The 23,478-nt window shown below is 36.9% G+C and overlaps 1 protein-coding gene across 1 annotated transcript; it reads right to left on the bottom strand.

Annotated features, from left to right (window-relative positions):
* Positions 1-5,203: 5,203 nt before the first annotated feature.
* MMP13 (matrix metallopeptidase 13) lies at positions 5,204-16,117 on the bottom strand. Its single transcript, XM_036258734.1, has 10 exons — positions 15,976-16,117; positions 15,646-15,887; positions 14,846-14,994; positions 14,546-14,671; positions 11,800-11,961; positions 10,172-10,289; positions 8,946-9,079; positions 7,472-7,631; positions 6,478-6,581; positions 5,204-5,807 (listed from the first exon to the last, which is right to left on the bottom strand). The coding sequence occupies exons 1-10, from the start codon at positions 16,093-16,095 to the stop codon at positions 5,707-5,709; spliced, it is 1,416 nt and encodes a 471-aa protein (XP_036114627.1). The 5' UTR covers positions 16,096-16,117; the 3' UTR covers positions 5,204-5,706.
* Between the last annotated feature and the right edge of the window lie 7,361 nt (positions 16,118-23,478).

Raw genomic sequence — 23,478 nt, 5'->3', positions numbered from 1 at the left:
GTCGTCCACCTTCACATCCACTCACTCTCTCTCACACACTAGCTCAGTCTCTCACACACTCACCCCCACTTCGGTCCTGCCTGCCGCCATCTTCCCTGTGATGAATCCTTCAATCAAGGTATCTTCCGTGACTGGGACTTAAACTAGGGAATTGGTTACAGCAGGTCTCTTTATATGTTTTGGAATTTTTATTCTGACTTGATGATGTTTTTAATTTAATGTGAAAGTCCTCCCAGGATAATTTCAGGGATAAAATATGTTATATCAGCATAGGATCTTGTCAATTGCTCCCATTTCAAAAATATTTGGACTATTGGTTTACTTTCAGGAGTTTCCAGACTTTTCCCTTCATTGTCTGAGAAAGAGGCTATTACTAGATGCAATTCAACTTGAGCACAGTGCACTTGCCCAGGAGGTCAGCTCTGGAAAACGCACTCCAATGTTTCTGGACATCGTATTACTTCTCATAAAACATTTATTTGGTTTCCTCACATCATTTATGAATGAGCTAACAGTATTTAACTGTAACATATTTTATAGCAGATCTTATGAGTACCAACTGCTCAACTCATAATGATTTCTTTTTTTGCTGTTGTTGTTCAGATAGAGTGGGAGGGAGAGAGTGGAAGAGAGAGAAACATCGACATGAAAGGGGCACATTGAGTGGCTGCCACCCACACGATCAAACAGGGCCGGGGACAAACTGCAACTGAGGTATGTGCCCTTAGCAGGAATCAAACCTGGGTCTCTCTGGACCACAGGCCGACGCTCCAACCGCTGAGCCAAACCAGCCAGGGCCATAATGATTTCTTAGTAACTTACCTCACTCCCATTGGTAAACTCCAAATAGACATTTATTATAGTTTCAATTCCATGTTCTGGTCACAGTAGAAGAACACGGACTCATGTAACACCAACTAGATTGAACTTTGGAATTGAGACTGATGCAGAGATGGGAGTTGGAAAATAATTCTGACTATACACCTATATCTATCTATCTATCATCTATCTATCTATCTATCTATCTATCTATCTATCTATCTATCTATCTATCATCTATCTATCTATCTATCTATCTATCATCTATCATCTATCTTTATCTGTCCATGAGAGAGAGAGAGAGACCTTGCAAGCAAGTGATAAAGAATAAAAGAAAGTAAATGAAGTTCCTTGTTCAGATACTTTTTTTTTTATTTTTTATTTTATTTTTCTATCACCATCTATCCCTTCTAATCCCTCTTCTCCCACAGTCACCACACTACTGTCTATGAGTTTTCTCACTCTCTCTTTTTTTCTCTCTCAATTCTTCCATCCTCCCTCCCCTGAGCTGTCTGCCTGCTCTTTATCTATGAGCGTGTCTCTATTTTGCTTGGTAGTTCAGATTGTTCATTATATTCCACATATGAGTAAAATCATATGGTACTTGTCTTTCTCTGAAGAATAGTTCAATATATAGAAACAAAACAGAATGGTGGCTTTCAGGAACCGGAGGGAGCAGCAAATGGGCAGTCATTATGTAATGGCACAGAGTGTCAGTTGTGCAAGATAAAAGAGTTCTGGAGGTGGAGGCTGGTGATAGTTGCGCGACTGTGTGAATCTACTGAATGCCACTGAACTGCATACTTAAAAATGGTTGCAGTGGTGTACTGGTTTGCTAGGACTGCCCTGAAAAATATCACAGACTGGGTGGCTTGAACAAGACATTTATTTTCTCACAGTTCTGGAAACTAGAGTCTAAAATCCAGGTGGTAGCATGTTTGTTTTCTTCTGAGACCTCTCTCCTTGGTTAGCAGATGGCTACCTTCTCTCTGTTATCTGTACATCATTTTCCCTCCAAGTGTATTTGTGTCCTCATTTCCTCTTATCATAAGAACACCAGTCAGATTAAATTAGGGCCCATCCTATGACCCCGATTGGCTTAATTATTTCTTTAAAGGCTCTTTCTTTAAATATAGTCACATTCTGAAATACTGGAGGATTGGAGCTTCAACATATGAATTTGGGGGAAATATATTTCAGCCTGTAATAAATAGCAAATATTATGTTATGTCATTTCACCACAACTAAAAATTTTAAAAATAAGACCAGCATACATGTGTGTTAATAGGAATGATCCAACAGAGGGTTGGTACCCAAGGATGCAGCAGAGAAGGGGGTGCAGATGTTCAGATATGTTTGAAAATTCCTTTCAATAAAGTTAAACAGCTTCTTTGCCAAAGGACTACTTATAACCTTTAATGTGCTACTGTGCACTATAAATCTTCTGGAAGGGGGTTTGGAAGAGTATCCCCAAGATCTTACCAGGAATCTTTGAGTCCCAGTAATACCCATAAAATCTCTCAGAGAAGGGTGCAAGAAGCACATCTTTAGACATTTCCTGAGTGACCGTGGGAACTGAGGAACCTGAAGGGCATGTTAAACACAGATATCTGGGTCCCCAGCTGAAATTCCTCATGCAGTAGGTCTGTGGTGGTACAAAATGTGCATTTCTAACAAGTTCCCAGGTGATGCTGCTGCTGCTAGTTTGCAGAACACATTGAGAAGTACTGTTCTAAAGCAACCTTTCCTATGCAGAGAGGAATTAGAAACCATCCACCTAGAGTTTCCCTGACAGTTCAGTTATCTGCTTGAGACCAGGGCTGGGGACAGTGGGTGGCCTTTTACCACACCAATACTACTAACTGGCTTCAGGCCAAGACAGAGGCCTCTTCACTGGGGAAGCAGCTCCCCACCGCTCTTACAGAGACAGGTGCTGACCTTCTATCAGAATAATGTTGAAAAAGCACCCATTTGCTCAAAAAGTTAATGTTTGTATTCACCGACTCAATGACTAAAAAGTAGATATTCACTTGCGAATCCATAGAATGATCTATGCTAAATTTTGTTTGTTTCTTGATCCATTGATCTATATTTGGCATTATGAAAGCCAGGAGGAACATTGTGGGATCTAGGGGGTTTCTCAGTTTATCCATTCATACTCTGCCAAAATCACCACAAAATACAACTGTACCTCTCCACTGAACTTCAATGTATCCATTCCCGTGTGGAGGGATGAGCCTGGAGCCATTTCCCTGATTCCTTCCACTCTCCTAGTTCTACTCATTTTGTATGTTACCTTGGGTGTCTCCTCTATTGGGAAGCCTTGCTTGAGCTACCCGACAGTGCGCTGTGCCCTATACACAGTATATCAAATCTCATTAGATGCTCTCAGAGCACCATGTTTCTTTTCTTTATCACAGTTGTAATTTGTACTTTACTGATTAGTGTCTGTCTCCCCAACTAGACTGTGAGCTCCATGAAAGTTATGAGGTTTTGCTCTTCACTCAATCCCCAGCATCTACTTCAGTTAGCTGCTCAATTATTATTTACAGGATGGATAGATGGATAGATGAATGGGTGGAAGGACTAGTTTTACTCCAATAGCAAACCTTAGAAGTCAGGAATCAAAATAAATTGTCAAGAAAGATGAAAAGTGCCCAGATTGACTTTGAGGGCTATACTAGGAGAAAGAAATGAGCAGTTCTCTCTGCACTACAGCAAGTGGTCTCTGCTCTCCTGAAAAGGCTCTTTATTTACTGAATTTTAATTGTTTTGTCTCCATAGTAGAATATAAGGTCTTCAGGGGTAGAGACCAAGTTTTCCTGGGTTATCTCAATATTTTATGTACCTACATATAACAGACACGTATTACATGTTTGGGGTTGGGCACTGTTTAGGAAAACATAAGATATCTGATGTCTTAAGCTCAATGGACTCTGATATTCCTAGATAGAAGGTGTTTTTGCCTTACTCATTAGAGTTTCCTGGCCTCCCCATATTTCACCAAAGCTGCTAATCCAATCATTTTACCCATCAGAAAAGTAGAGCCAAAGAGGCTAAATGACCTGTCCAAAGTCCCATGCTAAATTCATGGCTGAGTAAGTATTAGAACTCCAGATCTATTTCTCTTTCTATCTATTGATTTATTACTCAATAACACTCTCCAGGGAAGCTGACCGTGAAAGCGCCAAACTGACCAAACTCTATCAGAATTTTAGTTAACAGAGCCTGGTACTAGAATTCTAAATTCTGAATTTAGTTTTCTTACAAAATGCAAACAAACAAAACAAAATAAAACTAAAACAGCAAATGAGCAATATTCACCAAGAAACATTGGCAAGAAAAAGGAATAATTTAAATAGACATTTTTTATAAGGGAAGCTTAAAATACACCAAAAGAGTTGGCCAGTATGGTTCAGTGGTTGAGTGTCGACCCTGAACCAAGAGGTCACCAGTTCAATTCCTAGTTAGGGCACATGCCCAGGTTGTGGGCCCGATCCCCAGTGGGGGCATTTAGGAGGTAGCCAATCTATGTTCTCTCTCATCAATGTTTCTATCTCTCCCTCTTCCTTCCTCTCTCTCTAAAAATCAATAAAGAACAAAATAACAAAACATACACCAAAAGACAAAATATACCATATAACACTGTGTTGAAAATATGTTTTTTATTATAAACAATATAAACATGTCCTAATACATTTTGCAGATATAACACTTTCTTTTCTTTGCCTGAGTTTTTATAGACAAGCTCTCTCAGCACAATGATTCTTCCCTCAATGGCCATTTATATATTCAATAAATGCCAAGTGTCAGGCAGTATTAAAAGTACTGAGATATCTCGTTTTAAAAGGGAGAGAAAAAGACATTGGTGCATATTTTCAAGAGGACCACCATCTTTTTAAACCATTTTCTTTATTTTGGATGTCTGTTTTAACATATTTTCTTTTAATATATATTTTGTATATATCTGTAAATAAAATAGCCTATACACCCAAGGTAAACTGGACAATTAAAACAATTATCTTGATAAAAATAGAGTAAAAATGCTACTTTAGTCTTAATCAGATAACTTATGAGAAAGTGATGCTGTGGTCTTAGATCATTTTTATAATAATTTAATACTTTAATATTTTTGAAAGACTTGAAATATTTGAATACAGAAAGATTGTTCCTCCTTTTCTTTTATAAATATGCAAAGAAGTATTTGTCTTCTTTGAGAGTAGCCATTGAGTCATTGTCAAAAATAAAAATTTAACAGAATCCAAAGGCCACCTCTCCTGTTCTCACCCGTGGTCTCTGTCTCCTGTCTCTGGTGCCTTTGAGGTGTTCTTTGTGTCTGTGTGAAGAGGTACACGTGCATCCAAATATTTTCAATGCATAACACATTATTTTTGGAAAGTTGTTTACAATATATTTATTACAGACACTTCCCTTTGGTTTACCTTTGTTCTTCTATGGCTATCATATGACCCCCCCCCCCAAATTCTATGTTTACACTATTTTACACTTTTTGACAAAGAAGATTTATTGATGATATAAATGTGATGTACTTGTATGCCTTTGCAAAATGTCCTTATAAATATGTTTATAATTATGCTCTCTGACAGCCGATATGCTCTATTTTTGACGTGGGAAATATCGTCAGTTATTGCTTCTAGAGAGTACACAAGAATGAGGTGATCCTGAGAGAAACTAAATTTCATTACTTTCCAATTAAATGTGGTTCCAGCCACACTTAGCCATATAGATAATACACAGTCAAAGATAACTTACTGAAGCTTGTTCACAGAACGAAGCTTTCCCTGATATCTCTCCCCCCTCCCCGTATCCCTAGAAGTAGTATTCCAAATGTTCTTTATGATTTAAATAGCAATATTTAAAATACACTTAACACCACAATAGGGAATTTGCTGACATGACACGAACAATGCGGTTAGTCCAGATGCTGTATTCGAACTGTATGGGTCCATTGAAAAAATAGATATAACCTACAAGAAAAAGACCAAAAAATGTCAGCTAGAAAACAATAAGGGTTTACTCCAGCTGTATTAAAGGTCCATTCTGTTAGATGCCACATTTTAAAAAATATGCCAACATTTATCTTATTTATCTTTATAAACCCTACTAATGTTTTACTATATTGCTTATAGTTTAAGGGTGGGTTGGTGGCTAAAGGTTCTCAGTTCTCTTAAACTGTCCCCTCATATTAGTTGTTGTCTTGTCATGAGTTCTCATTTTGATGTCTGAAGTACTGATATTAGTTATTTGTTGTAAGTTAGGGATAATTTTCTTTTCATAACTTAAGATCATTGATGTTCATATATAAACTACTCCCCACTCTACCTCTGATTTGAATTATGGCAATACCTTGCATCTAGGCATCTTTAGGCACGGTTTAAGGTAGTGTTTAAGGTTTGACATCTTTTATTCAGAGGATTAGCAATCATTAAGTAAAATTCTCATTTATTCTAAGCATATTATTTTTTGTTTGCTGTCTGTGGAAGAAGTCACGCAGGAATAACTAATTCCTTACCTGCCATTCCTTAACTAATTCCTTTATTAGCACATCTAAGTCCTGTATAGAATCCTTTATAAGGGAACTGATTTGGAGGGGCAACAGAAGCCCACTGTCACAGCCAGTGCAGTGGAATGAGTTACCGTTTTTCTCATAGACAGCATCTACGTTGTCACCAATTCCTGGGAAGTCCTCTTCTATTAGCCTGGGGTAGTCTTTATCCATCGCATGTTTGGTATCATCATAGCTGTTAAATAATAATAATAATAATAATAATAATAACAACTCCTAAGTAGGTTGTATTTCTTAGAAATTACCTTAGAAACAATACAATAGATACAATGATATCTTTCAAAATTGACAAGTTTTAAAATTTTAAGTTCATTTAAAATATCTGGTAGATATTTATAATAAGGAATTACAAAACTGAGTGTATAGTGGATGTTTGAGGAGTAGTTTTCAACTTGCCTAAAGTTCATCTTTATAAAGACAATTACAAGCTTATTTCCATTTCACAAACTACATATCTATTGTAAAAGTAGGTTATTAGGAAAGTGTTCTTAGAGTGAAATCAATATATGTGAATGCATTGAACAATTTGTCTATTGATCTCCCACTGCATGTAAAAGAGATGGTTTGGGCAAAGTTGATCTAAACAAATGGCTAAGAAAGAGAAGAGTTGCCCGGCAGGTGTGGCTCAATGGACTGTCATCCCATGGACTGAGAAGCCGCGTCCCATTCCCGGTGATGGCACATGCCCAGGTTGCGGACTCAGTCCCCAGTAGGGGGCATGCAGGAGGCAGCTGATCAAGGTTTCTCTCTCACATGGATGTTTCTCTCTCTAAAAAAAAATAAATAAATAAGTAAAAACATATTAAAAAAATAGAAAGAAAGAAGGAATGAAAAGAGTGGCTCAGATAAGGCGAGGATTATATGTGTATTTTGAAGAGAACTTAAAACTTAAAAATCTTTGTCTGAGAGGCTGCCTGCAGGAGCTAACACCAAACAGAAATTAACGTGACTAATTTAACATTTTAAATAATATGTGAGATAATAATTTAAAGTAGTGAGACATGGTCAAGACTCACTTTGCCTGCAGGACACAAGAGAATGGGTCAGTAACTATGGCTGCCGTACCTCCAGACCTGGTTTCCCGAGAAGAAGAGAGTCTTCCCTGTGTCCTCGAAGTGAGCAGCTGCACTTATCTTTTTAACCTCTTTTGGAAATCCTAGTTCAGATAGTTTCTTGGGATAACCTTCCAGGATGTCATAACCATTAAGAGCCCAATATTTTCTGCCTAGAATAAGTGAGAGAATGGTTTTATTATCCGAAGGAATCTATTAGGATTCACATATATAGACATTTATTTTAACAAGGAAAGATTCATCTTATATATTCAAAAATAAATTAGTGAGTATTTGTGGTCAACAATGAATTATTTAAAAATAAATCAGTCAGTGTTGGTGGTCACCATGTTTACAAAACATAGAAATATGAGCATTCATCACACAAAAGTAGGGTTTAAGGTTCTGATTTCCCAATCATGCGTATAGCCAACTAAATACAATAATTAATTTGGCAATTTATTACTTCTGAATATTAAGTTTAAAGCTGGGTGAAAAATACACTAAGATTTCTGCATGAATAAGAAGCACAGTAGGAACAATAAATCAGACCAGAAAGTCAAACTTTATAGGAGATAGAAAGTTGTTATTTCTGTCTCTAAAAAAATAACTTCATTATAGCATTAATTATAATAGTCAAGCAGTAGAAACAATATCAGTAAAATAATATATAACCATTATAAATTGTGATCATGAAGATACAGTGACAATTTGGAAACTTTTTTAAGTCAAGGCAACAAGGAGAATATTAAAATGTATCTATACTATGAATACAAATATTTAAATATATGTGGTACATGTAGTGAAGGACTAGAAAAGAGAGAAAATGAAACATGGTAAGTAGACTTTTCAAGAGGGGAAATTATGGATAACATTTTTGTTTTTCAAAATGTACATTGTGATAAGTCTTGCTTAGTAAATAATTTTTTTTAAGGAAATAGAAAAAACTGACATGATTGCTATGAAACAAAATGTGGGTATCTTTTATGTATTTACCCTTCTGTACTTATCATAATAATGTAGACGTCTTTTTGTTGTTGTTAATCATCACCTAAGGATATTTTTCCATTGATTTTTTAGATAGAGTAGAAGGGAGGAAAGGAGAGAGAGAGAGAGAAATATCAATGTGAGAGAGTCACATTGATTGGTTGCCTCCCACAGAACCCTGACAGGGACCAGAGATCAAACCTGCAACCCAAGTAGGTGCCCTTCACTGGGAATCAAAACCACAACCCTTCCTTTGGTCCAAGGGCCGATGCTTTAACCGCTGAGCCAAAGTGGCCAGGGCAATAATGTAGACTTTTCACTTGTCAAGTCTGAGGATACTTGGTAGAAAGGTTTCAGTTGCTTTCTGTTTTCCATTTTGTTATACTTGGTTCTTAATTTAGATATATTACAGGAGTGACCATTTTACTAAGTCTCTGGCAGCATCAAATTGATCACTGCCTACCCTAGATGTGCGGAAGGCCTCTCCAGGGAAAGCTTACCTCTGAAGATGAAGATAAGGTCATGGGAAGGATGCTCATATGCGGCATCGATACGGTTGGGGAGTTCAGGCCAAAATGATTTGGTTAGAAACAGCTCTGCGTCAACCTGCTGAGGATGCAGGCGCCAGAAGAATCTAACACAGAAATAAAAATACACTTTTCTGTCACTTTAAAACTGCAGTATTTCTGTCCTGCTAGCCACCTGTCTCTACACCAGTGAAGATAGGTTAGACACAACCATTGTCTATCACCTGTGAAGGGTAAAGGGTTTTCATTTCCCTTTAAGTGCCAGTTAACCAAGCTGTTACTATCCTAACTCTAGCCAGAAGCATTACAATTTAAAGTCTCACAGAGCCTTTGGGAAGGCTGTAAGTCCTTTGTGGGTTGGGACCACGCTTTGCTCAATTTTGCATATCTTCTAAGGGGGAAGCAAAATATCAGGCACCATGCAGGGCTCTGGAAAGAAAACCTGAGTTACATAAACTATTGGCCAAGGACTCATGGCCTGGGGACCCAGACTGAGAAAATACCTGGAGTATAGTGTAGTGTCACTAGAGCTTAATAGAGGAGGTAGAAATGTTACTGGGTCACAGATTAGTGAACAATTAATTGATGAACAAATAAGCATATCAAAATTAAACAATATTTCACTTTTTATTCCCTACAGGTTTAGATGGTAAAGCATGCCCTCTCTCATACCCTAATGTGTGCCTGGTGCAAAGTCTTCTACAGCAAAAGGAATTTATGTGGACTTTATGAGCAACAGTTTACTAATATGGTAATTTATTTCAATATTTGTGTTTATAAATAAATAAGTTGGATGTATATATTTATTTAATTTTATTTATTTAATTATATTTATTTAAAAAAGACTACACCAAAGATATAAAAAAATCTGCACAATGTCTAGGTTATTCATTAAAAAGTAAAGTGTTTATCTACTAGTCATTTATTTCATCTGAAATATGTGAATATACTGCCCAAAGTGCTAAGATTTTCACTATCACCTTCACTGTCGGAAGTCTGACTGCACGTTTCGGCAATTTGCAGACACAGCTTCACAAATGTTTGTTATATGCAGATTTTATAAAATAACGTCAAGAATACCTGCCTCCTTTGTATTACCTGGAATCCCTTTGGGAACCAACTAATCTAGATAGACTCTTAAAAACCAAAGTTAAATTGGTAACAATATACATAGCTATGACTAGAAAAAAAGAGAATACCTGTCTTTAAAGATGATCGTTTCTCCTCGGAGACTGGTAATGGCATCAAGGGATAAGGAGGGATCACATTTGTCTGGTGTTTTGGGGTGTTTAGGGTTGGGGTCTTCATCTCCTGGACCTGCAATCATAAAACAAATTTTAAAAAGTTACTGAGGGTGACCTTATTGATGACCTAGTCTTTCTAATGTGGAGTATGAGGGGGTTCCCAAATCTTGCTGCTCGTACATAATGGTCCAAATACCATGTCATCCTATTTCCTTCCTCCAGGGTTACCAAGGTCTTGCAGGTGGAACTTCCCCCTTCTGCTTTCATCCTTCCAGACCCCTTGAGATCCATTTGAAGTGCAAATGTAGGTTTCTTGAGGATGACAATAGAAATGGGGGGAGGAGACTTTGAGGAATATTTCCCCATGCTTTGCATAACTTACTGACAAGCTGCTCTTGAGAAACACATTCTTCTTAAAGCCATTTCTGGTGGCCCACTATCCCTGTGGGAGCCCTGATCTTGGCTGTTTCTTTTGCCTATTTTCCCAGCTGTCAACATCAGCTAATGTTGCTTCACCAGTTTACTGCAATGCAGCTGCCTCTCAATGAAAAGCCAGATCTTCAGCAACACCAATACAAATGGCCACATGTTTATAAATTTTCCAGCTCGCATGAGTGCATCACACAACTGTTCTAAACTGCTTTTCTCTACCTGGTTCAGGTGAGTTCTATCATCAAGTCCCTTGGTTACAATGTTGTAGAAATAATAAGAACTGCAAAGTCCTTGCTCACATCTACATGAGCTGCTATAGTAGATTCAGATCCAGAGGGGAACAAATGGGTTGGGTGGCACGAGCAAGTTTTCTGAGCTGTGTCAGGGAGTGTTTACACTGATGATTGTGCTCTGTGGCTTTACCTCTATTTTTGGCAAGTAATTTTACTTGTTTGGTTTTAAATGTAATTACTTTGTAACTATTGTTAAAACTTTGGAAGGAAAAAATGGGAGAGATTCTTACAATGGTCAGTGTAGATGTTGGTTAAAAACTACAATGGGCCACTTGAATGATTTCTATTGTGGCAAACTGGAGTGGTTGAAAGAGTGCCCAGAATTTATAAAAGCTCGTTAAGAGCTCACTTTCACCCCCAGCTATAGGTATACTATTTAAACTCTACAGGGATTATCCCTGGATGTCATGGCTCAATTGGTTGGAGCATTGTCCCATGCACTGAAATGTTGCAGCTTCAATTCCTGGTCAGGGCACAACTGATCCATGTTTCTCTCTCTCTCCCTTCCCCTCTCTCTAAAATGAATGAACATATCCTCAGGTGAGGATTTAAAAAAAATTATAAACTCTACAGGGCTTTGTGTCTTCATTGGTTAAATGGGGAATGAAATATTTTCCTTTCTTATGTTAGAGGTATTTTGAGGGTATCCAATGTACCAGCAATGTATAAAGTGCAAATTATAAAGAGTTACATTCTACAAAAACTTTGGAAAATGAAACATTTTCTACTTGAGCAGGTAGTTTGATTTGGAAAGCATAATGGGCATGTTACAGCAAAAGTGGTAATGGTAAATTCAGTAATAATTTAGAAAATAAATGTATAAATCTATTTGGCTCTTTAGCTGATCAGTTGAGTTACCATAGAGAGACTGGATCCCTTGTACGTCGTCGTCAGGAAGCACGAAGTGGCTTTTGCCAGTGTAGGTGTAGATGGGAAACATGAGTGCTCCTGGGTCCTTGGAGTGGTCGAGACCTAAAGAGTGGCCAAACTCATGGGCAGCAACAAGGAACAAGTTGTAGCCTGTAAGCAAACAAAGAAACAATGAAAAAATAAGGTCCTCCAGTTCACGGAAGGAATGTTATTTTCCTCATCTATTTTGTATGTCATTGCCTCCCTTTCTTTGCTGTTTTACTCAAAAATTGCTTTAATCTTTATAAATATTTTAATGTTCTCATCATAGTTGCCTACGTAATTAGAATATCAACAGATTGCTCTCAAATAATTAGTGATCAATAGAATTTACTAGCAATCCTGACTAGTTCTCTGTATTAGGTTAGATGAGGAAGGAGAACAGTGATGACCTTAAATAAGTAGTCATGGGAACCACATGGGGGTTCCAATAGGGTGGAGGCAAAAGCAGGTTTATAGTTGTGAGTATGCAAAACACAGAGTTTATTCTTGTATTATTATTTATTAATTATTTATTAATTAATTACTTTTGCCCCACCCTGTATGTAGGGTGCTGTCTAGAACATCATTTAAACAGGAGGAAGCCTCTCAAAGAATAATAACCAGGTATGGAGGATGTACTAAAGAGGGTCTCAGAGTATTATGCTAAACAAAATAAGCCAGTCAGAGAAAGACGAATATTACATGATCTCACTCATTTGTGGAATATAATGAACAATATAAGCTGATGAACAAAATAGACCCAGAGACATAGAAGTAGGGTTCAGACTGACAAACCTCAGAAGAAGGGGATGGAAGGAGGGAAGAGGTAAACCACAGAACTTGTATGTGTAGCCAATGGACATAGACAAAAATGCTGGGGGTGGGGAGGAGGGCAGAATCGGGAGAAAGGTGTCAATAAGGGAGAAAGGAGAAACATCTGTAACAAAAATAAATTAATAACAATTGCAAAAAAAGAGGATCTCTAAGAATCTACTTGGGAACAAATTCCAACCAAATAATCATTTTCATAAAATCTCTAGGTCCTAGAGTTTGAAGAAACACAAATTCTGAAAATGATTGGCCAACTTCCCTCTAATTTAAAAGACTACTATGATTCTGTGTTTACATTATTTCCTCTAAGTCATTCTTTCTGCCAGTCTTTGAGCCTCATAATACTGGTACTTTAATTTTGAAGATTAAAAGAGCCCTGGCTGGTTTGCTAGGTGGTTAGAGCATCGGCCTGTGGATCAAAGAGTCACAGTTCCGATTCTGGTCAAGGGCACTATCTGGGTTGCAGTTTGTCCCCAGCCCTGGTCGGGGTCGTGGGGGAGGCAGCCAGCCGATGTCTCTATCACATTGATGTTTTTCTCTCTCTTGCTCTCCCTCCTAGTTTATCTGAAGGTAAATGAAAATATATCCTCCAGTGAGAATTTTAAAAAAAAGATTAATAAAAGGACACATGAAAACTGGAGTCCATGGTTTCAATTTGACCTTAAACACCCTTTGCTATCATAGCCTATGCATGAAGAAAGTGTGTAATTAACTCCTTAAAGTTTGCAGACCATAAGAGTAATCAAAGTTCACATAATCTGAGTGACAAATAATTTGTCATTGAAAGGATTAGTAATAGATACCATTCCTGGCGTTTAGCTGAAAAGTTAATCTGATTTATTTGTGAATATTTTCATTCATTTTAATAAAATATTTTAAATTCAGAATTTACTCAGAAATGTAAAACTGAGGTTTATTGTGACTCTATCTTAAAAATACTAAATGACATCTTTTCTTCCTAAAACCATTCTTACCTATGAAATATTCAGATCATAAATGTGTAAATTCTCATTTTTCCTTCCAAAGACACATTGGAGGCATTGGAATTGAGGCACTGTTCATTCATGGCCCAGTTTTACTCTTTGAAAAATGATCCTTTTAATTTAAATGACTAATAAAAATTAGCTATCTACGAAGTCTGCCTCTAATTGTCACAATTAAGGGTCAACATAGCTCCAAAGTTAAGTCCTAGTTGGAACAATCTGGTGGTTTTATTTTTTCCCCCTGAAATTAACATTTCCAATTATTTTGAACCTTGATGATTCAACTACTGACTGAATCTATTGAACCTTCAGTTTCATTTTTCTCTTTTAAATACAACTTTCATCTGATCTGTTTCATGCTGTTTAGAATAAAACACTATCTTGGTTTGTTAGAGTGGTATTTATAAAATCATGATATAGGTAAGTTTGAAACAGGTAATTCATATAATAGGGCACAAAAATTTGACTGGACTTGTACTATTAATATTTCTACAGGGGCAGGGGGATATTTCAACTCATATCCAACTAATCTATGATCTACATATCCAATTCTAATTGTTTTTAGATACATATTTATAATAAACTAAGTTTCTTAAAAATTTTTTTCTTTATTGATTTTAGAGAAAGAGAAAAAAAGAGAGAAAGAGACAGAAACATTAATGAGAGAGAACATCAATTGGCTGCCTCCTGCGTGCCTCCCATGGGATTTGGCCCACAACCTGGGCATATGTCCTGACCAGAAATTGATACTTTTATACTTTTTTTGAAAATATAATCAAATACAAATATAATTCATATGCTTTTATGTATAATGCATACCCTTTTTAACTTCTTATCAATGGATTCACCGTCTAATCTAATCTAATAATCATTAATTATATCTTTATAAGAATTATTACCTTTGGAACTACTTGTCCAAGTTTCATCATCATCAAAATGGGCATCCCCTCCATAATTTGGCCCAGGAGGAAAAGCATGAGCCAGCAAACCAGAGGGTCCATCAAACGGGTAGAAGTCGCCATGCTCTACAAAGCAAGAGTTAAGAATCTAATTAAACCCAGTAGTGCCTAACATGGGAGCTTGGTGAGTTTTTGTTGAAGTCTGTAAAAGTAATGAACGACTTAAAGAAGAAACTAAAAAATAGAGCCAATTAAGGAGCAGAATATACAAATATTTAGAAAATGATTCTGCATCATTACCTTTAGTTCCAAAAGAGATCATGATATCAGCAGTGCCATTGTGAAGTCTGGTAAAATTCAGAGGTGTCACATCAGACCAAACTTTGAAGGCTTTTTTGAAGGCCTTTTCAACTTCAGAATGAGTCATGTCAGGGGTATAATTCACAATTCTAGTCAACAGAAAAAGTTTCAATTAAAGTTTTAGAAGGTGAAAGCTATTTTAGAAGATATTTTCTTGGAATACAGCTCTTCAACTCAAAATGCAATGGCTTCTCTAAAAGTTCTACTAGAGGTCCGGTGTTTTAAACTTATTAATTGTGATGTCACACAAAGATTTAAAAATGAAACATTCAATCAGACATTTTGAGTATCTCCAAATATCTGACCATTTGGCATTTTAAATTTAAAGTATTCGGATGGTTAATAAAACCTATATTGCACGCTAAATGTCTAGAACTGTATTGCTATAGCCTATATAAATAAAATAGTTTTGTAAAGTTCCTAGAAAGAGTTGAACTCATTCTTTTTAGTATTGTTGTAATAAATATGCCTGATGCACTACATTTGCAAATTTTATTAATGTCTAAAAATATTTTGATATTTCCAATGAAAAATAATGCTGGTTAATGTAACAATAATTGATGTTATGAGACATTTTATCAACAGTATTAAAGTTATTCCTGGACTTACTTAACTTCCAGTTAAATATCTAAAAACATGGGACCATATATGTTCTGTCATCTGTAGGTTATGCTGAAAATTAGACATTTAATACTGTAAGAAAACAAACAAAAATGAAAGAAAGATAGCTTATAATTTACCTGTAGGTTAAATTCACTTTGGACCATTTCAGAGTTCTAGGGAAAACGTTGTATTCACCCACATCAGGAACCCCGCATCTTGGTTTTTTCATGATGTCTAAGGTGTTATCATCAAGTCGGCCAGTCACCTCTAAGCCAAAAAAAGACTGCATTTCTCGGAGCCTGTCAACCATGGAGCTCGCTGCAGTCTTCTTCAGGATGCCAGCAGGATTCAGGGGATGGTAATATGATCTGAGGTAGCCCTAGAAAAGAGACCAAAATGATCTGCTGTTAAAAGTGAAGGGCACTTATGATATATATCACATCATAGGGATTGGAAAGATACTCTACCTCTGCGAACTGGAAGTTTTCCTCAGACAAATCCTCATCGTCCTCATCACTGGGAAGGGGCAGGGACCAACAAGAAGTCCAGCTCAAGAAGAGAAAGGCAGCCAGGACACTTGAGTGCATCTTGAATGACTGTGCCTGGAGGCGGCTGCCTTGCCACAGACGAACACCTTTACTTTTATAGGCCTACAATGGTGAGTCATCATTTATGGACAAGTTTCAATTTTCTAGTTAGTTGAAGGTAAACATGCTTACATGGCGACTTTTTTTTCTCTCCCAAGAAGTGTGGTTTGTGGTAGAATTTGAGGGAAATATAAAATGAGGGCATCTCTTGTTTCAGCAGGGTCACAAAAACCATCTGGTAAAATGAACAGCCTCAGCATATTTACGGATGCTGTGGGAAGAATCAGAGAGTAGTACATTTTTCACTTCATTTGGCAAAAAATTGCTTCCCCTTTGTAGGAAAGCAGCTACTTTTACTTTCTCAGGTAAGAACATCATGATTGGGCACTTACTTCCATAAAAAAGAAACCTGACCTACTTCCTGAATGTTTATATTCTGGTGAGTTTACAACTTTATTTTCTCTAGAGCAGCCACAATGGAAATACTATGTCTGCCTGAGGGCCACGGAATTGGACCAGTCTTGGAGATGTGGAGGTATGATAGCACATCCACATAATTGAGTGCTGTGGTTGGATTTATAGGCACAGTGTGACCTCTCAATGAACATGCAGTCCTCATGAGTTCCCCACGGGTTCAGGCAGAAGTAGAAGGATATATTGGAATAAAATATATTGGGATTGAATATAATGGCTAATACATATTGAGGTATTACTACATGCTAGACTTAAAAGATATTATCTTAGTTAATCCTTACACCAGCATTATGAAGTAGGTACAGTACTATTGAAAAGCCTGTTTTCACTTTACATCTGAATAATCGGAGACATAGAGAAGTTATATGCTTGTTTAAAGTCATATGATTAACACATGGTACTATCAGCATATGAATCCAGGCCAGTAGACTCAAGACTTCATGTCCACAACCACCATCCAATATGGCATCTACGCCATCCATTCTCAGATATTTTTGTAAACCCTGAGCTGCTGAGTTCCCATACCTCTTAGAGTACCCAGGAAAATCAGGGCTCTAGATAAACACATAGCCAGTTTCAAGTTTCTCAATTTTTATTTTGAATTTTGAATACTAGAAGTACTTCTGGTAAAAACAAAACAAAACAAACAAAAACCAAACACAAACAAAAAACTCAGGAAAACAGTCCTCTAGCAGCTTCTAGTCTATTCTTCCTTTTACAATGTCACATATTTAATACCTTGAAATCAGAATGCCATTTTGGTTCCTCACAGATGTAAATGAATACAGCTTTATGGACCATTCATCTTCAGATTTATTGAATGATTGAAAATGCAAGTTAATTTCAATGACTGAGAGTCAGAGAGGAGCTGAGGTCAGGAACATATTAAAACAAAGAAAAGAAGAATGAATAGACCTTTAGGATGAGTAGAAAAGGGGTAGTCCAACATGTGGGTAAAATAATATAATCTAGAGTAGCCAGCACCTCAGAGAAAACAGAATCACCTATAAAATGTAAACAATTGCATTTGGGATTGAAAGTGGAAGTTGAGGGGCATTATTTTGCTTTTATCCAAGATAGACCCAAATATATACTTATAATAGATTATTTCCAATGAGTTCAAGATTAGATTTGAGCTTAATCAGCAATGCTAAACAATAATTTGTTTTAAGCCTTCTCTGTGTAGCACATTTAATTTTCAGATTAAAGTGAATATTATACAAAAGTTTGATTCATCTATTGAGCTTATATAAAATTCATTCATCAGAAAGCGTTAGTTTTTACCAATAAATGTTCACAATCTTTTAACTTCTCTTTAGATAACAAAAAAGAACTCCTTGCCCTGGCCAGTTTGGCTCAGCGGTTAGAGCACTGGCCTTCGGACCAGAGACTCCTGGGTTCAGTTCCCACTAAGGGCACATACCTCGGTTGCAGTTTGTCCTGGGCCCCAGTTAGGGTCCTGTGGGTGGCAACCACTCGATGTGTCTCTCTCACGTCAATGTTTCTCTCACTCTCTTCTCCCCTCTCTCCCTTCTCCCCTCTCTCCAGCTCTATCTGAAGATAAATGCAAAAATGTCCTAGGGTAAGGATAAAAAAACAAACAAAAAGAACTACTTGAGCCTGGCTGGTGTGGCTCAGTGGATTGATCGTTGTGCCATGGACTGAGAGGTCCCAGTTTGATTCCTGGTCAGTACACATACCAGGTTTCGGGCTTGATCCCCAGTGGGGGGTGTGCAATGAATGTTTCCCTCTCACATCGATGTTTCTATCTCTCTCTCCCTTCCTTTCTCTCTAAAAAAAAATCAATAAAAGCATATTAAAAAAAAAGAAGAAGTCCTCAAAGAAGTTTAAAAGAAGTGCTATTTTGTTTAATGCTGGAAAGTGGGAGAAAAGAATTAAATAGGCTAACTTAATCTGATTAAGTTAAATTACTTAAAATTTTCATATAATTATAGAGATGTTATTACTTTAAACTAGACTGTTTTTTAGAGCCCTCTTATTTATTAAACCAATGAATATTGATTGGGCACCAACTAGGTAGGATAGCATGCTGGTCATCTATGAAGATGAAATAAAGGATAAGATGAGGGCCTTTTTCTTAATCATGCAATATTATCTCTCCCACAAAGAAACATTTTTAATGAGAAATGAATAAATAAATGTCACTGTTTTTCAACTTTAAAAATAGTGCTTATTATCAAATAACTTTAGTATTTACTAGGCTCTCTTTTCATTTAGGAATATAACAGTGCAAAAGAAAAACCACAGAACATGCTGTTACACATTCTATACTTTTCTTAGTAGTGTATGAAGAAATTCCTCAGATTAAAATAGAAATTGACTCCTTAAAAAAAAAAATCAGACTGTTTGCCATTGTTTATGGAGCAGTAATTATTTTCTTTTCTTTTTTTATTAATTTATTTTTGTTACAGATGTTTCTCCTTTTTATCCCCATTGACACCCTCCTCCCTATCCCCCCCCCCCACCCCATACCCGGCTCTCTTGTCCGTGTCCATCAGTCATGCATACATGCATATAAGTTCTGTGGTTTATCTCTTCCCTCCCCACATCACCCCCTCCTCTGAGGGTTGTCAGTCCGCACCCTACTTCCACGTCTCTGGGACTACCCCATTCCTCAAACTGTTATGTTCATTATATTCCACAAATAAGTGAGATCATGTGATATTTGTCTTTCTCTGCTTGGCTTGTTAAGATGGTGATCAGGATGTGTCATCACATGGAAATGTGTTGGCACCACTGGGTCACACAAGCCCTTATCTCAGGTTGTTCATGGTTAAGATAAAGTCAGCCTCTGGTGAAATGTTTGTGGTTTCGAATGATACCTTTAACACAATGAGTCTGAGTTGGCTTTTATTGGTTCTAACAACCCTACCTACTCACTGGGAAATTTAAAAACCTGTAGAATGAGCAAACAAAACTGTGAACTAGATTAGGAATGCATGTCTACTGCTGATTCAGACATAAGCAATATGGGACTTTCTAAAACATATGTCATCATCAGTCTCTGAATTCAAAACATTCCCCAAGAGAGAACCAAAATGTGCATGAACACCTGTGATTAGAGCACAGGGAGATTCCAGATTAGGAGTACTAGGAACAATGGGCCATTTGAGTTGGGTTAAATTATAAAAATTTTATAAGTAAAAGAATCTTTGAGATAAAAATTTTGGCTTCAGTTTAGGCAGCAGTTCTCAACCTGTGGGTCACGACCCCTTTGGGGGTCGAACAACCCTTTCACAGGGGCCGCCTAAAACCATCAGAAAACACATATTTCTGATGGTTTTAGGAACCGAGACACTGCTCCTCTATCTGTCTCCAGGCGAGTCGGCCCACATGCAGATATGCCTACATGCAGATACACCCACATTCAACATGAGGAACTGTATTAAAGGGTCGCGGCATTAGGAAGGTTGAGAAACACTAGTTGAGAGTATTGTAAATGATTAGTGTTGACAATGAACGACTTTTGGTATTATCTTTATTTTTCTAAATGCAGTCGGCCCTCGTTTATCACAGTTAATCAGTTTCAGACTCTACAGCGATAAATGAATTTTCGTGAAGTAGGATTCTTTATTTATATACAGTTATCCCTCACCACTTTGCGCCTCAACTTCTGCAGCTTCACTCTATCGCGGTTTTACTATATTTGAAGACTGCGATAGAGTGAAGCCGCAAAAGTCGAAGCATGAAGTGGCAAGGGATGACTGTAGTTAAGATTATTTGCTCTCATTGAGGGTGGTCATACTTTAGAAGGGGAGGTCTGAAAGGGTGTGTTAACCTAGATGCACAGAAACAATGGACAGGGTTTGCTTAAGGCAAAGATAAACCTTTCACTAAATAAATTATATTCCTAGAAGTGGGATCACTGGGTCAAATGGCAGTTCAATTTTTAACTTTTTGAGGTAACACCATAGTGTTTTCCATAGTGGCTGCACCAGTCTGCATTCCACCAGCAGTGTACTAGAGTCTCCTTTTCTCCACACTCTTGTCAACACTTGTTGTTTGATGATTTGTTGATGGCAGCCATTCTGACAGGTGTAAAGTGATACCTCATAGTTGTTTTAATTTGCATCTCTCTGATGATTAGTGGCGTTGAACATTTTTTCATGTCTCTTGGCCATTTGTATATCCTGTTTGGAGAGGTGTCTATTTAGGTCCTCTGCCCATTTTTAAATTGGGTTCTTTGTCTTCCTTTTGTTGAGTTGTATGAGTACTCTATATATTTTGGAAATGAATCTCTTATCTGATGCATCTTTGGCAATTATGGTCTCCCATATAGTGGGTTCCCTTTCCATTTTGATTATTGCTTCTTTTGCTGTGCAGAAGCTTTTTAGTTTGATGTCGTCCCACATGTTCATTTTTTCCTTTGTTTCTGTTGCCTTAGGTGATGTATCAGTGAAAATTCCGCTGTGTATTATGTCTGAAATTTTGTTGCCTACATTTTCTTCTAGAATTTTTATGGATTCATGAGTTACATTTAAATCTTTTATCCATTTTAAGTTTATTCTTGTGTATGGTGTAAGTTGGTGGTCTAGTTTCATTTTTTTGCAAGTAGCTGTCCAATTTTCTCAACATCATTTATTGAAGAGACTGTCTGGACTCCACTGTATGTTCTTGCCACCTTTGTTAAATATTAATTGAGCATATTGTCTTGGGTCTATTTCTGGGTTCTCTGTTCTGTTCCATTGATCTATCTGTCTGTTTTTGTGCCAGTACCAGGCTGTTTTGATTACAGTGGCTTTGTAGTATAACCTGATATCTGGTAATGTGATCCCATCTACTTTGTCCTTTTTTTTTTTTTTTTCAAGATTCCTGTGGCTATTCAGCGTCTTTTTTCGTTCCTATGAACTTTTGGAGGGTTCATTCTAGTTTTGTGAAATATGTCATTGGTATTTTTATGGGGATTGCATTGAACCTATAGATTGCTTTGGGTAGTATGGACATTTTAATAATGTTAATTCTTCCAATCCATGAACAAGGTATGTGCTTCCACTTTTTTATATTTTCCTCTATTTCTTTTTTCAATGACCTGTAGTTTTCTGTGAAGAGGTCCTTTACTTCTTTGGTTAAGTTTATACCTAGGTATCTTAATTTTTTTCTGCGATGGTAAACAAGATTTGTTTTAGTTTCTCTTTCGGTGAGTTCATCATTGGTCTAGGAATATACCCTAAGAAACCTGAAACAACAATCAGAAAGAATATAAGTACCCCTATGTTCATAGCAGCACTATTTAAAATTGTTAAGATCTGGAAACAACCCAAGTGTCATCAGTAGATGAGTGGATAAAAAACCTGTAGTACATGTACACAATGGAATACTATGCAGCTGTAAGAAAGAAAGATCTCTTATCATTTGAGGTAACATGGAGGGACCTGGACAATATTATGCTAAGTGAAACAAGCCAAGCAGAGAAAGACAAGTATCACATGATTTCACTTATTTGTGGAATATAATGAACTAAAGAAACTGATTAACAAAATTGACCAAGACATAGAGGTAGGGTACAGGCTGACAAGACTCAGAGGAGAAGGTGTTGGGGGTGAAGAGATAAACCACAGAACTTATATGCATGTATGCATAACCAATGAACATAGACAACAAAGCTGGGGAAGGGGCAGGGTGGGGACAGGCAGGAGGGTGTCAATGGGGAAAAAACCAGAAACATCTGCTTTTTATTTTTTTTGTTACATTTGTTACAAAAACAAATTAATAAAAAATAATTTTTAAAAAAAGAAATTATATTCGTAGGGCATAACTACCCACCATGACCTACCCAGATGGGAGTTTATAATCTGATCACTCTGTGAAGTTACATTCCATAGAACCCCTTTTTCATCCACAATATTTACACCCTAATAAGGTGTACGAATGCCCCATCTCACTGCCTATGCACAGTCAATTGTGGCATAATCCCCAGGTCAGGTGCCAAGTGCCAGGAACTCATTTTTGGTGCTGCATCTGCAAAGCAGAAGTTCATCTGCTTCTAACATCTGAATCCCCTGCTCTTCAGGGGTGCTGTATTCATACTGGGTTGATCCACAAAAGAAATAAATAGACCCCGCAAGGAAAAAGAGGAAATAATTTTTAGTTCTTACTCAAATATGTCATCTGAAAGTCAAGACGTAATTTCCTTGGCTTATTTTCTAACAAATTTTAATTTTTATTGTGTTTTATTAAAAACAGTAATTACTGAGTGTCCACCTTTGCCAGATTTAACCAAATACTCTGAGAGAAAACAACCAAGAATAGATCACATATTCTAGCCCATTACTGCCCAAATGTCTTTGAAAAAGGAAAACTCTGGATTGTTTAGCAGTGAATAATAGAAATATAAACAAGCAAGAGAAATAGGGTCTTCATGGTTTTAACAACAAACAATTTCAATATATTTAAAGATTCCTAATATTTAAACAACAAAGCAAAAAGTCTATTTTAAAATTGCCTAGCCTCACTTTGTTACCTTAATTCACTAAAGTAGAAGTTGTTACATATTTTTAAATCAATTTTATAATTTAAAAAAGTTACAAACTTATTACATGACTGGAAAATAAGAAAAAACCTAGTAGAAAAAAATTACTGTAATATCCCAAGATTTTTTACATAACCCCAATATATCCTTAAAGTTTACTGATTTATTTATTTTAATTTTTTTTCTTTATTTTTGGAGAGAGAAGAAGGGAGAGGGAGAAAGAGAGAGAGACAGAAATATCAGTGAGAGAGAACATCGATTGTCCGCTTCATGTATGCCTCCCACTGGGGGTTTGGCCCACAACCTGGGCATGTGCCCTGACTGGGAATCAAACTGGTGACTTCTTGGTGCGTGGGTTGATGTTCAACCACTGTGCCACACCAACTTAGCTAAGTTTATTTATTTTGATGATAGTCAAT

This window comes from Molossus molossus, unplaced genomic scaffold, assembly GCF_014108415.1.
Source record: "Molossus molossus isolate mMolMol1 unplaced genomic scaffold, mMolMol1.p scaffold_m16_p_13, whole genome shotgun sequence".
Classification (NCBI taxonomy): domain Eukaryota; kingdom Metazoa; phylum Chordata; class Mammalia; order Chiroptera; family Molossidae; genus Molossus; species Molossus molossus.
This window is presented reverse-complemented; position numbering and strand designations above follow the sequence as displayed.

Coding starts and splice junctions, on each gene's coding strand:
- MMP13 (XM_036258734.1), bottom strand. CDS start 16,095: ATGCACTCAAGTGTCCTGGCTGCCTTTCTCTTCTTGAGCTGGACTTCT. Junction 14,672..14,845: donor GATCTCTTTTGGAACTAAAG/GTAATGATGCAG, acceptor CTTGCTTTGTAG/AGCATGGCGACTTCTACCCG. Junction 10,290..11,799: donor AGGGATCCAGTCTCTCTATG/GTAACTCAACTG, acceptor TTATGATTGCAG/GTCCAGGAGATGAAGACCCC.